General features: G+C 48.4%; 1 protein-coding gene across 1 annotated transcript in view; it reads right to left on the bottom strand.

Moving 5' to 3' along the window:
* GSR (glutathione-disulfide reductase) overlaps positions 1 to 12857 on the bottom strand; it is a 58831-nt gene extending 45974 nt beyond the window's left edge. The window contains exon 1 of the mRNA XM_024251411.3: positions 12400 to 12857. Within this exon, the coding sequence (XP_024107179.3) occupies positions 12400 to 12705 (306 nt within the window). The 5' untranslated portion in view covers positions 12706 to 12857. The remainder of the gene's footprint in view (positions 1 to 12399) is intronic.
* Positions 12858 to 13691: the final 834 nt, after the last annotated feature.

Here is a 13691-nt window from a genome sequence, read left to right on the forward strand (position 1 = left end):
AAGCACCCACTTGTGCCAGGCATTATGCAAGGTAAGACACTAAATAGATACAGTCCCTGCTCTTGCGGACTATATCAGTATCTTGGCCTACAGTGCCAGCCAGAGAGAGGCTCTGAGCCTATCCAAGATATTGACTCGAGGGGCAGCAGCAGAATCTCCACATTCCCTAAAATTGAAGAGCACTGGGCCAGAAAGCAGAGGAAGAGGATGGTGGAAAATTGTGGCCTTGCTGGGCCAGAGAAGCTGCGCCCCAGCACAACACACTTTGGGGCCTGGGGCACTGGTTGAAAGGAAGCCTATGACCCTGAAATACCACTGTCCTATTTTGCCAGCTCCTGTGAATAGGCCTCCAGGGATTTCCACTGCTTTTAGAGACCTATTTACATGCCAGCAACATCACATGACTTCAGTGCCTCTGACTTGGAAGGAACGAAAAGCACATTTAGGCTGGGAGTGGCGGCTCATGCCTATAATCCCAGCACTTTGGGAGGCCAAGGCAGGTGGATCGCTTGAGGCCAGGAGTTCAAGATGAGCCTGGGCAACATGGTGAAACACTATCTCTAGAAAAAATACAAAAATTAGCCAGGTGTGATAGTGTAAGCCTGTAGTCCCAGCTACTGGGGAGGCTGAGGCAGGAGAATCCCTTGAGCTTGGGAGGTCAAGGCTACAGTGAGCCGAGATAGCACCACTGCACTCCAGCTTGGGCAACAGAATGAGACCCTATCTAAAAAAATACACATACACTTAGCTCCACTGAGAGCTGGGGAGGCCAGGGGTGAAAAGCTGGCATGCTCTCGCTCACCCATCCCCTCTGCTGCTCCCTTCTCTTTCCCCCATATATTTTTTTTTTTTTCAATGTCTTACAAATTAGAGACAGAGGCTGGGCATGGTGGCTTATGCCTGTAATCCCAGCACTTCAGGAGGCCGAGGTGGGCAGATCACCTGAGGTCAGGAGTTCAAGACCAGCCTGATCAACATGGAGAAACCCTGTTTCTACTAAAAATGCAAAATTAGGTGGGCATGGTAGCACATGCCTGTAATCCCAGCTACTTGGGAGGCTGAGGCAGGAGAATCGCTTGAACCCGGAGGTGGAGGTTGCCGTGAGCAGAGATCATGCCATTGCACTCCAGCCTGGGCAACAAGAGCGAAACTCCATCTCAAAAGAGAAAGGAAACAAACAAACAAACAAATTAGAGACAGGGTCTTACTATGTTGCCCAGGCTGGTCTCAAAACGCTGGGCTGAAGCAATCCTCTCACGTTAGCCTCCCAAAAGTTGGAATTACAAGCATGAGCCACCGCACTCGGCCTTCTTTCCCCTTTCTCTAGCTCAGGGGTTCCCGACCCCCAGGTGCCTATTAGGAACCAGGCTGCAGCAGGAGGTGAGTGGCAGGCAAGTGAGCAAAGCTTCATATGTATTTATAGCTGCTCCCCACCGCTAGCATTACCGCCTGAGCTCCACCCACCTCCTTTCAGATCAGTGGCGGCATTAGATTCTCATAGGAGCATGAACCCTACTGTGATCTGTGCATGCAAGCGATCTAGGTTGCACACTCCTTATGAGAATCTAATTGCTGATGATCTGTCACTGTCTCCCATCACCCCCAGATGGGACCAACTAGTTGCAGGAAAACAAGCTCAGGGCTCCCTCGGAGTCTAGATTATGGTGAGTTGTATAATTATTCCATTATATATTACAACATAATAACAGAAATAAAGTGCACAATAAATGTGATGCAGGCTGGGCGTGGTGCCTCAAGCCTGTAATTGCAGCACTTTGGGAGGCCGAGACGGGCAGATTACCTGAGGTCAGGAGTTCAAGACCAGCCTGGCCAACATGGTGAAACCCCATCTCTACTAAAAATACAAAAATTAGCCAGGTGTGGTGGTGGGTGCCTGTAATCCCAGCTACTTGGAAGGCTGAGGCAGGAGAATCGCTTGAACCCAGGAGGCAGAGGCTGCAGTGAGCCGAGATCATGCCATTGCACTCCAGCCTGGGCAACAAGAGCAAAATTCCGTCTCAAAAAAATAAAAATAAATAAATAAATAAATAAATAAATAAATAAATGTGATTCACTTGAATCCTGAATCATCCTGAAACCATCCCCCACTGCTGGTCCGTGGAAAAATTGTATTCCGCGAAACTAGTTCCTGATGCCAAAAAGGCTGGGGACCGCTGCTCTAGCTGACCTGTGCATCAGGTTGTCAGAGGGAGCACAGGCCTCAAGTCAGACAGATAGGAGTTTGACTCTCAGCTCTCCCATTTAGTGGCTAGAGGTGGGTGAGTTTCCAAATTTCTCCTAGCTCAGTTAAGGGAAGAATGCTTCCATTATGGAGATTTTGAGCAGGTCAGAGATAAGGTATATAAAGCATCTATTTCTAATCCATGATAGATGTGATGGTGACTCTGACACCTCTGAATTATTTCTGCGTCTGCTGGCTCCCCACATGCACACAAGGCATACGGAAAGGCGGAGATAAACTCCCCAGGGGCCTTCCTACCTAAAACACATCAGCTGATCACAAAGGAAGTTTGCCTCCCAGACTGCAGCATTATCCAGATGAGTTCTCAGGGCTCTGGTTGCCCAAAGTTACACATTGCTAAGACCCTAAGCATACAACACTGGCAGATTCCCTGGTTCTCCAGGTGGGCATTAATAAGGGATAAGAAACAAGTTTCTTTTTTTCTTTTTGAGACAGAGTCTCGCTCTGTCGCCCAGACTGGAGTGTGCAGTGACACAATCTCAGCTCACTGCAACTTCTGCCTCCCAGGTTCCAGTGATTCTCAGCTTCCCAAGTAGCTGAGATTATAGGCACGCACCACTATGCCCTGCTAAGGTGTTTTTTTTTTTTTTCTTGCTTTGTTTTGTTTTGAGATGGAGTCTCACTCTTGTTGCCCAGGCTGGAGTCCAGTGGTGCGATCTCGGCTCATCACAACCTCTGCCTCCTGAGTTCAAGTAATTCTCCAGCTTCAGCCTCCCCAGTACCTGGGATTACAGGTGCCTGCCACCATGCCCAGCTAATTTTTGAATTTTTCTTTCTTTCTTTTTTTTTTTTGAGACGAGGTCTCACTCCGTCATCAGGCTGAAGTGCAGTGGTGCGATCTCGGCTCACTGCAACCTCCACCTCCTGGGTTCAAGCAATTCTCCTGCCTCAGCCTACAGAGTAGCTGGGACTACAGGCGTGTGCTAACACGCCTGGATAAATTTTTTCTTTTTTTTTTTTTTGTATTTTTAGTAGAGACGGAGTTTCACCGTGTTAGCTAGGATGGTGTCAATCTACTGACCTCATGATCCGCCCACCTCGGCCTCCCAAAGTGCTGAGATTACTGGCCTGAGCCACCGCGCCCAGCCAATTTTTGAATTTTTAGGAGAGATGGGGTTTTGCCATGTTGACCAGGCTAGTCTCAAACTCCTGGCCTCAAGTGATCCACCCACCTCAGCCTCCCAAAGTGCTGGGATAACAGGCGTGAGTCACCACACCCAGCTAAGAAACAAATTTCACAGGCCGTTCAGTAAATACATCATCAAGGAGACTCCTGTAACTCAGCCTCCCTTTCCAAACCGATGATCCATTCCTGAGAGCTTCCTTTTCCAACCAATCTAGTGTTCAGAATCCCGATCAGTAGGCCTGCTGGCATCAATCTAGTGTTCAGAATCCCGATCAGTGGGCCACCTGTTATCTGGTGATAACAGGTGGCAAAATTCAGAAGCTTCATCATTTTTCCTAGGGCCTGCCTCGTTACCTTCAATCCTGCCTAGCCAGGTAGAAACTTCACATTGCCCATGTTGGCAGTAAAACAAGAACTTGGTTAATTTGCAATTGCGCCTGCCAAGAACATCATCTGTGTTCAATAGTGAACTTCCGGCTGGGTGTGGTGGCTCACACTGTAATCCCAAAACTTTGGGAGGTGAGGTAGGAGGACTGCTTGAGCCCACGAGTTAGAGACCGGCCTGAGAAACATAGTAAGGCCTCGTCTCCACAAATAAAATATTTAAAAATTAGCCAGGTATGGTGTTGCACGCCTGTAGTCCCAGCTACATGGGAGGCTGAGGTGGGAGGATCGTTTGAGCACAGGAGTTTGAGGCTGCCATATGCTATATTGCACCACTGCACTCCAGCCTGGGTGACACAGCAAGACCTTGTCTCAAAAAAAAATTGTTAACTTCTTTCCTCTGGTTCCCCACAACCCCCCACCACAGAATTGCCTACAGTTTCCTCCCTCTGTCGTCCTTCTTTGCTGCCTAAAATCTAATTCAAGACCAGAATGAGAACTATTTAGAAAATAGACGAGTCATAATTTCCAAGGCAAAACACTATCGATTCATCAACTCAATTATTTCAGCAACTATATACTGAGTACTTGCTATGTGCAAAACACTGTTCTAGGGGCTTGGACTATACTGATGACTTAAACAGATAAAGATCCCTGTCTCTGTTGCATTTCATCAGCTTTACACCAACCATGACTAAATATAATGCTGTCTGGACACGGCCCAGTCCCTGGCACATATTCACTATTCAATATCCATGTCTCTACCTTCAAAGTCTTTTTTTTTTCATTTCAGATGAAGGTTAGTTCAGGGAGGCATCAAGCTTGAGAAAGAGAGAAAAAAAAAAGCAGTCTGTGTAAAGCAGAATCTAAAGCAAGAAAATCAATGGATACATTTGCAAGAGATATTAACAAAGGCTGTTTTTGTTCAATTCTTAGCTAAGCAGAACATTAACCTGAACCTTCCAGTCTCAGGAAATCACCAGATTTTTAAAAAGTGTGACTGGGTGCCGTGGCTCACACCTGTAATCCAGCACTTTTGACAGGTCAAGACTGGAGGATCCTTTGAGCCCAGGAGTTTGAGAGGAGCCTGGACAACACAGCGAGACCGCATCACCACAAATAATATCCTGTAGTCTCAGCCGGTTGGGAAGCTGAGGCAGGAGGATCACCTGAACCCAGGATACTGAGGCTGCAGTGAGCCATGATCGTGCCACTGCACTCCAGCCTGGGCGACAGAGACCCTGCCTCAAAAAACAAAAAAAATTTAAAAAATAAAAATAATTGTTACCCTGGGGCATCCGGGGAGAAGAAGAGTTTTGTGAGACAACTCTTCTGGATGTCAGTCCCCACTATTACCTGATACCCACCATCTCCCGTCCCCCAAAAAGAAAAGGACTTAGAACCTCCACATCCTATTAGGTTGGTGCAAAAGTAACTGCAGTAATATTTAATGTTGCAACACCTTGTGAATAGAAGGTAATGAATTGTCACTGACTGGAAGCCACTTACAAATGCCAAAGTGGTCTGGGCATGGTGGCTCAGGCCTGTAATCCCAGCACTTTGGGAGGCCAAGGCGGGCGGATCACTTGAAGTCAGGAGTTTGAGACCAGCTTGGCCAACATGGCAAAACTCAGTCTCTACTAAAAATATAAAAATTAGCCAGCTGTGATGGCGGGCACCTGTAATCCCAGCTACTCAGGAGGCTGAGGTAGGAGAATCACTTGAACTCGGGAGGTGGAGGCTGCAGTGAGCCAAGATCGTGCCACTGCACTCCAGCCAGGGTGACAGAGTGAGACTTCGTGTCAAGAAAAAAAAAAAAAAAGCCAAAGGGTATCAGTATTTCCGTATCATTCCTTTAGTTTCCCTCTATAAAAAAAGTTCTTGGATTCTTGGACAGACACGGTGGCTCATTTCTATAATCCCAGCACTTTGGGAGGCCAAGGTGGGTGGATCGGTTGAGGTCAGGAGTTCGAGACCAGCCTGGCCAATGTGGTGAAACCTCGTCTCTACAAAAAAAAAAAAAAAAAAATTAGCTGGGTGTAGTGGCACACGCCTGTAGTCCCAGCTACTCAGGAGGCTGGGCAGGAGAATCACTTGAACCCGGGAGGCAGAGGTTGCAGTGAGCCAAGATGGCACCACTGCACTCCAGCCTGGGCGACAGCCAGACTCTGTCTCCAAAAAAAAAAAAAAAAAGCATTCTCTGTGGTTACTTTTCAAAGTATGTTTTACAAAGAAATAGACACCCTGAAGGATTCAGAGGCAGTCTATCTTTTCCTAGCCCTGCAGATTTAGTGGGTTTTGAGGCAGATGGCAAAGCAACAGTATATGAAGACTAGTACAAAAAAAGTAAGCACTCAACAAGGTAAGTTAAAAGCCAAATTTCAACAATAGCATTTGCTTGCTTTAACTAGCCCCACCCTTTATGGCCACTCCTTTATTTGTCACTTATGAATATGAGTGGGCCCCATTCTATGAAATTCTAAACCCAGGAGACACATTAGGGTAACCTTCTATTTCGGAGGGCTATCTGTCAATATTGCAGGAACTGATGACAGAGTTCCTTTAAACTGACCTCCTTTTAGTAAATTGCATTTAATAATGCATGTTCAGGCCAGGCACGGAGGCTCATGCCTGTAATCCCAGCACTTTGGGAGGCTGAGGTGGGAGGACTGCTTGAGCTCAGGAGTTCGAGACCAGCCTGGGCAACAAAGCAAGACCTTGTCTCTATTAAAAATTTAAAAAATCAACCAGGGCATGGTGGTGGCCATGTGCCTGTGGTCCTCACTGCTGGGAAGGCTGAGGTGGGAGGATCACTTGAGCTTGGGAGTTCAAGGTTGCAGTGAGCTATGATCACGCCCCTGCACTCCAGCCTGGGTGACACAATGAGACCCTGTCTCAAAAAAAAAAAAAAAAAAAAAAAAAGCATGTCCAGTGTTCAGCTTTATCAGGGTATAGACATCATAATATCAAAGTACACAGTATCACTTCCAAGTGAGGTTATGATTTACATGTTGCTGGGTAATTGTTTTCAGCCTAGATGAACAATGATTCACTGAGCAGCCTGTTGTTCATGGATCTTTCAAAGCCCCTACCTCTCTCTCCTCTAGGCCTCTCCAACTGCTGCTGTGCAGCACAGTTCACTGTGACTTGGCGATCATGAACTTCTGTCACATGATCAACCCTTACTACCCAACTCTCATTGGTGAGAACTACTCGCCAAAACCACAGGAACCTGGTTATTCTTATCATAGAATCAGTACACTCAGCAGGAACCCAGGACCACAAGTTCCCCAGGCCCTGGGGCAAAGGGAGCAAGGGAGCGGCAACTTAGAAACAACTTTTCCTTAAGCTGACTCTCCCAACACCTGTGTAGGCAGAGAAGGGAACCACAGAGGCAAAGCTCCCAGAAGGCTCTAATTCCCCTTGGCTTTGGGCGATCTTTGCATTTCTCTCCAGTCTACACGTGATCATGAGATAAGCAATATATTTAACCTTTTGGAGACTTGAAATGCTGAATTGAAGCAAGGCTCAGTGGTATCTACCTGCAGAACCAGCTAGTTGGGAGGCTGAGGTGGGAGGATTGCTTGAGCCCAGGAGTTTGAGGCTACAGTGAGCTGAGATCACACCACTGCACTCCAGCCTGGGAAACAGAGGGAGACTCTGTCTCTTAAAAATGAAACAACACGCCAGACGCGGTGGCTCATACTTGTAATCCCAGCACTTTGGGAGGCTGAGGCGGGTGGATCACTTTAGGTCAGGAGTTCGGGATCAGCCTGGCCAACATGGTGAAACCTCATCTCTACTAAAAATACAAAAAATTAGCCAGGCGTGGTGGCCTGCGCCTGTAGTCCCAGCTACTTATGAGGCTGAGGCACATGAATTCCTTGAACCCAGGAGACGGAGGTTGCAACACACACACACACACACACCCACACACACACCCAGGTCTGCTGGGACCTAGTGCAGGAGGCTGGTCCAAACCAATGGCCTCCCATAAACTTTAACAGTTGAACAATTAAATGAAAGAACACTGATAAAACAATGAAAAACCAACCTGTAAATGACCACTGCTAGACACACATTCTAATTTGAACCTTCCGTGTGAGTTCATTCACCACAACTTTAAAATTTCCCCAAGCATTAGAAATTAATGGATTTCATTTAGGAAAGAACTCATGGGAGAACCAATCTTAAACTTCTGCCGTGCACAGTGGCTCACACCTGTAATCCTAACACTTTCGGAGATCAAAGCAGGAGGATTGCTTGAGTCCAGGAGTTCAATACCAGCCTAGGCAATGTAGTGGGACCCTATCTCTATAAATTGAAAGAAAAAGAAAAAGACAGAAAGACAAACTTCTATTGGGCATCGCCAAGGGTGAGATCTCAATCCTATGGCTTACCACAAAACTACTTTTACTGAGTCACTGGTTTGCTCAAACCCACCCCCGCCCCCAGTTCACTGTGTGTCTGGAAACTCCACATTTTTTTCTTTTTTTTTTTTTGTGAGACAGAGTCTCGCTGTGTCGTCCAGGCTGGAGTGCAGTGGTGCGATCTCAGCTCACCGCAACCTCCGCATCCCGGGTTCAAGCTATTCTCCTGCCTCAGCCTCCCAAGTAGCTGAGACTACAGGTGCCCGCCACCACAGCTGGCTAATTTTTGTATTTTTAGTAGAGACGGGGTTTCACCATATTGGCCAGGCTGGTCTCGAACTCCTGACCTTGTGATCCGCCCACCTCGGCCTCCCAAAGTGCTGGGATTACAGGCATGAGCCACTGCGCCCGGCCTGGAAACTCCACATTTTTCAAACCACAACCTACCCATCAGCTTCTCATTTCTTATTTCTATTAAAGAGACACCCTGTGCTCCAGATTTGATTACACAACATATCCCGTTTCGATGCCTAGGCCTGGGACCCATCTTTTGAGGTTCCGAATGTCAAAGAATACTACCCAACCCAACCCTCCACTTTTTTTTTTTTTTTTTTAAGACAGAGTCTCACTCTATTGCCCACACTGGAGTGCAGAGGCATGATCTTGGCTCACTGCAACCTCTGCCTCCTGGGCTCAAGTGATTCTTGTGCCTCAGCCTCCCAAGTAGAGTGCGCCACCACACCCGGCTAATTTTTGTATTTTTAGTAGAGATGGGGTTTCACTATGTTGGCCAGGCTGGTCTCAAACTCCTAGCCTCAAGTGATCCACCCATCTCAGCCTCCCAAAGTGCTGGGATTACAGGCATGAGCCACTATGCCCGGCCCCATCTTTAGAGGTCCCAAAAGATACCATCTCCTTCATGAAATCTTCCCATGATGCCCACATATAAGTGATCATTTCAACTGTTCTCTGGACTACCGTAATTTCTTATTACTTGCAGCAATGAACACAAACCACTCCCCTTTGGGGTTGACTGTATTTTGTCTTCCCCACTGCAAACCAAAATGTGATTGAGACAGGTCTCAAACTATAGAGGTTTATTTAGCCAAGGTTCAAGATGCACCTAGGAAAAAATACAGATCGCAGGAGTATCTGTGACCTATGCTTTTTCCAAAGGATGTTTTGGGAATGTTAGTATTTAAAGGGGAATGAACAAGGAGGAAAAATAAAAGGGAGGGAGGATAGTCAGTGAGGCAAATGATTACATTTTTTCTTTTTTTTTTTTTGAGACAAAGTCTCACTCTATTGCCCAGGCTGGGGTGCAGTGGCACGATCTCGGCTCACTGCAACCTCCGCCTCCCGGGTTCAAGCGATTCTTCTGCCTCAGCCTTCCAAGTAGCCGGGATTACAGGTGCCCACCACCATGCCTGGATAATTTTTGTATTTTTAGTAGAGATGGAGTTTCACCGTGTTGGCCAGGCTGGTCTCGAACTCCTGATCTCAGGTGATCTGCCTGCCTCGGCCTCCCAAAGTGCTGGCATGAGCCATCACGCCCAGCCTAGATGGTTACATTCTTGTGAGGTTCTTATGAGCCTCAGTAAATCTACATTTTACATAAGATAAAGTAAAAGTGAAAAGCAGGAGTAGAGGAAATAAGTCTATGACATGGGATTGTGAAATTACAGCTGTTTGGGAACAAAAGGAAAAGCAGTTTTTGTGTGATTCAGTTTCCAAGCTGAACTTTCCTTCTGGCATACTTTGGGGTTCCAATATTTTTTTCTTTCACAACCACAAAATTCCTTAAGGGAAGGGACGTGTCTCACAAATGTTTATATCTATCGTTTTCTCCCTACCCACCCCCAATCCCAGCACTTAAAATACAAAAAATGGGACAGGAGTGGTGGCTGATGCCTGTAATCCCAGCATTTTGGGAGGCCAAGGCAGGCCGACTGCTTAAGCACAGGCATGAGACCAGTTTGGGAAACATGGCAAAACCCTGTTTCTAAAAAAAATAAAAACAAATAAAAATAGGCCAGGCTCACGTGGTGGCTCACGCCTGTAATCCCAGCACTTTGGGAGGCCGAGGTGAGCGGATCACGAGGTCAGGAGTTCAAGACCAGCCTGGCTCTACTAAAAATACAAAAATTAGCTGGGTGTAGTGGCACCTGTAATCTCAGCTATTTGGGAGGCTGAGGCAGGAGAATTGCTTGAACCCAGGAGGCGGAGGTTGCAGTGAGCCGAGATTGCACCACTGCACTCTAGCCTGGGTGACAGAACAAGACTTCATCTTGAAAAAAAAAATAGATAAATAAATTTTAAAAACAAAAAATTAGCTGGGTGTGGTGGCTCATGCTTGTAATCCAAGCACTTTGGGAGGCCAAGGTGGGTGGATTACCTGAGGTCAGGAGTTTGAGACCAGCCTGGCCAACATGGCAAAACCCCATCTCTATTAAAAGTACAAAAACTAGCCGGGCATGGTGCCATGCACCTGCACTCCCAGCTACTTGAGAAGCTGAGATGGGAGAATTGCTTGAACCCGGGAGGCGGAGGTTGCAGTGAGACCAGATTGCACCACTGTACTCCAGCCTGGGTGACAGAGTGAGACTCCCTCTCAAAAAAAAAAAAAAAAAAAAAAAAAAAAATTCGTAACAGGAAGGTAAAGTGGGTGAACCTCTGAAGCACATTATAACATAAGTAGAGAAAGAGGAAGACAGAGAAAATGTGGAGAGCAGAACAGGAGAAGTGATCAAGTACTCTCACGAGGTGTGGGAGGGGGGCACTTAGTGGCACCCCACAATCTGCCTTCTGGAGAGACAGACTTCTAACCTTCTGTCTGGACTATGGTGTCAAAGTGCAAGTTGATAATTGACAGGGATTTTTCCTTTCTCTTCATCTCCAAGTTCATTTTTTAAAAAGGGCACTGAACAATGAAGTCAGCCTTTTCATAACTGTCCATTTTTAGTTTCATTCATTGCACAAGTGCTTATTGAGCAAGGGATTTTAAGGTGATAAGAGACACACAAACACAGAAGCCCATCCCTGTCCTTAAGGAGCTCCCAATTTGACATAATTTAAATATTCATCTCCAAAGGAATTTAGAGAACCTATCCCGAATCCCAGGATCCTCTTGGATACAGCATTTTAATCGTCAACACCCAAATCTTGTGATAGAAAAGGGCAGGCACACCAATAACTTGTAAACAACATTTATTTTTAGGATGAGTGCAGTGGCTCAGGCTTATAATCCCAGCACTTTGGGAGGCTGAGGCGGGAAGATGGGTTGAGTCCAAGAGCAACATAGCGAGACCCCCATCTCTACAAAAAATAATAATAATTAACTAAGCGTGGTGGTTCGCCCCTTGTAGTTCCAGCTACTCAGGAAGTCGAGGTGAGAGGATCTCTTGAGCCCGGGAGTTCGAGGCTGCAGTGAGCTATGATGGCCACTGCACTCTAGCCTAGGTGACAGGGCAAGACCCTGTCTCAAAAAACAAACACAAACAAAAACCCTTATTTTAAAAAATTATGAATTTTGTAAATCTCAGGATTTACATCCCTGTTTTTAGTTTTGCAATCCACATAAAACCAAGACAAAACAAAAGCTCTGAGAACTCACCTAAACAAGGTCGCCTTGGCTGAAATTCAGATCACCTGAAAATCCCAAAGCCCAGGCTGCACTTCAGACCAATTAAGTCGGGAAACATCCCAAAGCCCAGGGGCACCTCAGACCAGTTAAGTCGGGAATCCAGGCACCCTCAGGTGATTCTAATGTGCAGCCAAGGTTGACAACAACCGCTATAAATCATTCTGCCCTTGAAACGGGAGAACTAGGATCTACGTTCTTAAGGGTACCCTCCGCCACCAACGGCACCGTCACCCTCGTCCCTACACACAGGCCACCAGCAATGTTCCCAGATGCAGTTTTGTGTTTCATGCGGTCAAGAATAGAATCCAATCCTCTCCCACTTGGACAAATGAGGATGGAGGAAGGTTAATCTAACCCGCCCCGGCCCTGGTCAATATCGCATCCGTGCGGAAGCAGACGCTGGCTCGGCTTTGCGTGCCGCAGAGAAGCCCCTGGACGCCTCTCTCTTCTCCACCTGCTGGGATCCTGGCTTCGGAATGGGGAGTTGCGGGGGTGGAAAAGAGGAAAGCGCAGCGCCGGGGGACGGGATCGTCATAGGAACTAGCACAGGTTGCCCCCCGAAAGACCGAGACAAAGCGGCGCCCCCCCGCCCGAACAAACCGGCGGTACTCACGCAAGTGCCACCCAGCTTGTGGCTCTCCACCACGGCTGCCCTGGCGCCTAGCTCGGCCGCCCTGCGCGCGCTGGCCAGCCCGCCCGAGCCGCCCCCGATCACCAGGTAGTCATAGGAGGCCACGGCGCCAGCGGCGGGCAGCGGGCCCTGCGGCTGTGGCTCCTGCCTGCAGGCCATGGCACTGGAGAGGGCGCGCGTGAGGGCCGCGGGCTCAGGCAGAAGGAGCGGGAAGCCTCGGAAGGCGCGCGCCGCCCGCCGCCAGCTGGGTCCCGCGCCGGCGCTCAGGGCTCGGGGCAGCAGGGCCATGCACGCGGAAGTGGCGCGCCGAGGGGGGCGGGCGGCCCGGGGGCGGTCCCCGGGGTAGGGGGGCGCGGGCCCCGGGCAAGCGCAGCCTCACGGTGACTAAGCATGCGCCCGCCGCTAGGCAAGACCCAGGAGGATGCCCAGAGGCGGGGCCGCCTCCCTGTTCCCCGCCCCGGTGGCGGAGCCTGAGGGGTTTCTCCGCCTCCGTTCTCACCCCGGCACCTGGATCCGGAGCGGCGCCTGCCGCTTGTAGCCTTCTGAAGTCCGGTGGAGCGAGGCGAGGAACGGTGAACGTCCTCTCGTTTCAGCTGGCTTTTCCCGAGCTGGCCCCCTGGGGAGTTGCCAGTGGCACCGGCTTCTCCAGGAAGAGAAATTTGCCTCTATTCGGGGGGTTGTTTGTCCAGGTTTGTTCCAGAGACCACTTTTGTTTGTTCTTGCTTTTTCTGTGAGACTGGGTCTCTCTCTCCCCCAGGCGGGGGTGCAGTGATGCGATCTCTGCTCACTGCAGCCTCTACCTACTGTGCTCAAGTAGCGATCCTCCCTCAGCCTTCCCAGTAGCTGGGACTACAGGTGCCCGCCACAGCGCCCGGCTAATTTATTTATTTATTTGTTTGTTTGTTTGTTTTGTAGAAATAGGGTCTCACTATGTTACCAGGACTAGTAGGGAACTCTTGGCCTCAAGCGATTCTCTCACCTCAGCCTCCCAAAATGCTAGGATTACAGGTGCCAGCCACCGTGCCCGGCCTTATTTTTCTTTTAAAGTCAGGGGTCTCAAACTCCTTTCCTAGGCTCAAGAGATCTCTGGCCTCAGCCTCCCGAGTAGCTGGGATTACAGGTGTGCATGTGCCCAGCTAGGAACTACATTTTGACCAACACTGTCTCTTGCCTTCAGGTGACTCTTAAATTTGAGAAACATTGGAATAGTGGGTTAATTCGGAGTAGCGGTTTTTGTGATCCACAGATGAAGCACAGAGAAAAGGATAGAGATG

The sequence above is a fragment of the Pongo abelii genome, chromosome 7 (genome assembly GCF_028885655.2).
Source record: "Pongo abelii isolate AG06213 chromosome 7, NHGRI_mPonAbe1-v2.0_pri, whole genome shotgun sequence".
In the NCBI taxonomy this organism is placed as follows: Eukaryota; Metazoa; Chordata; class Mammalia; order Primates; family Hominidae; genus Pongo; species Pongo abelii.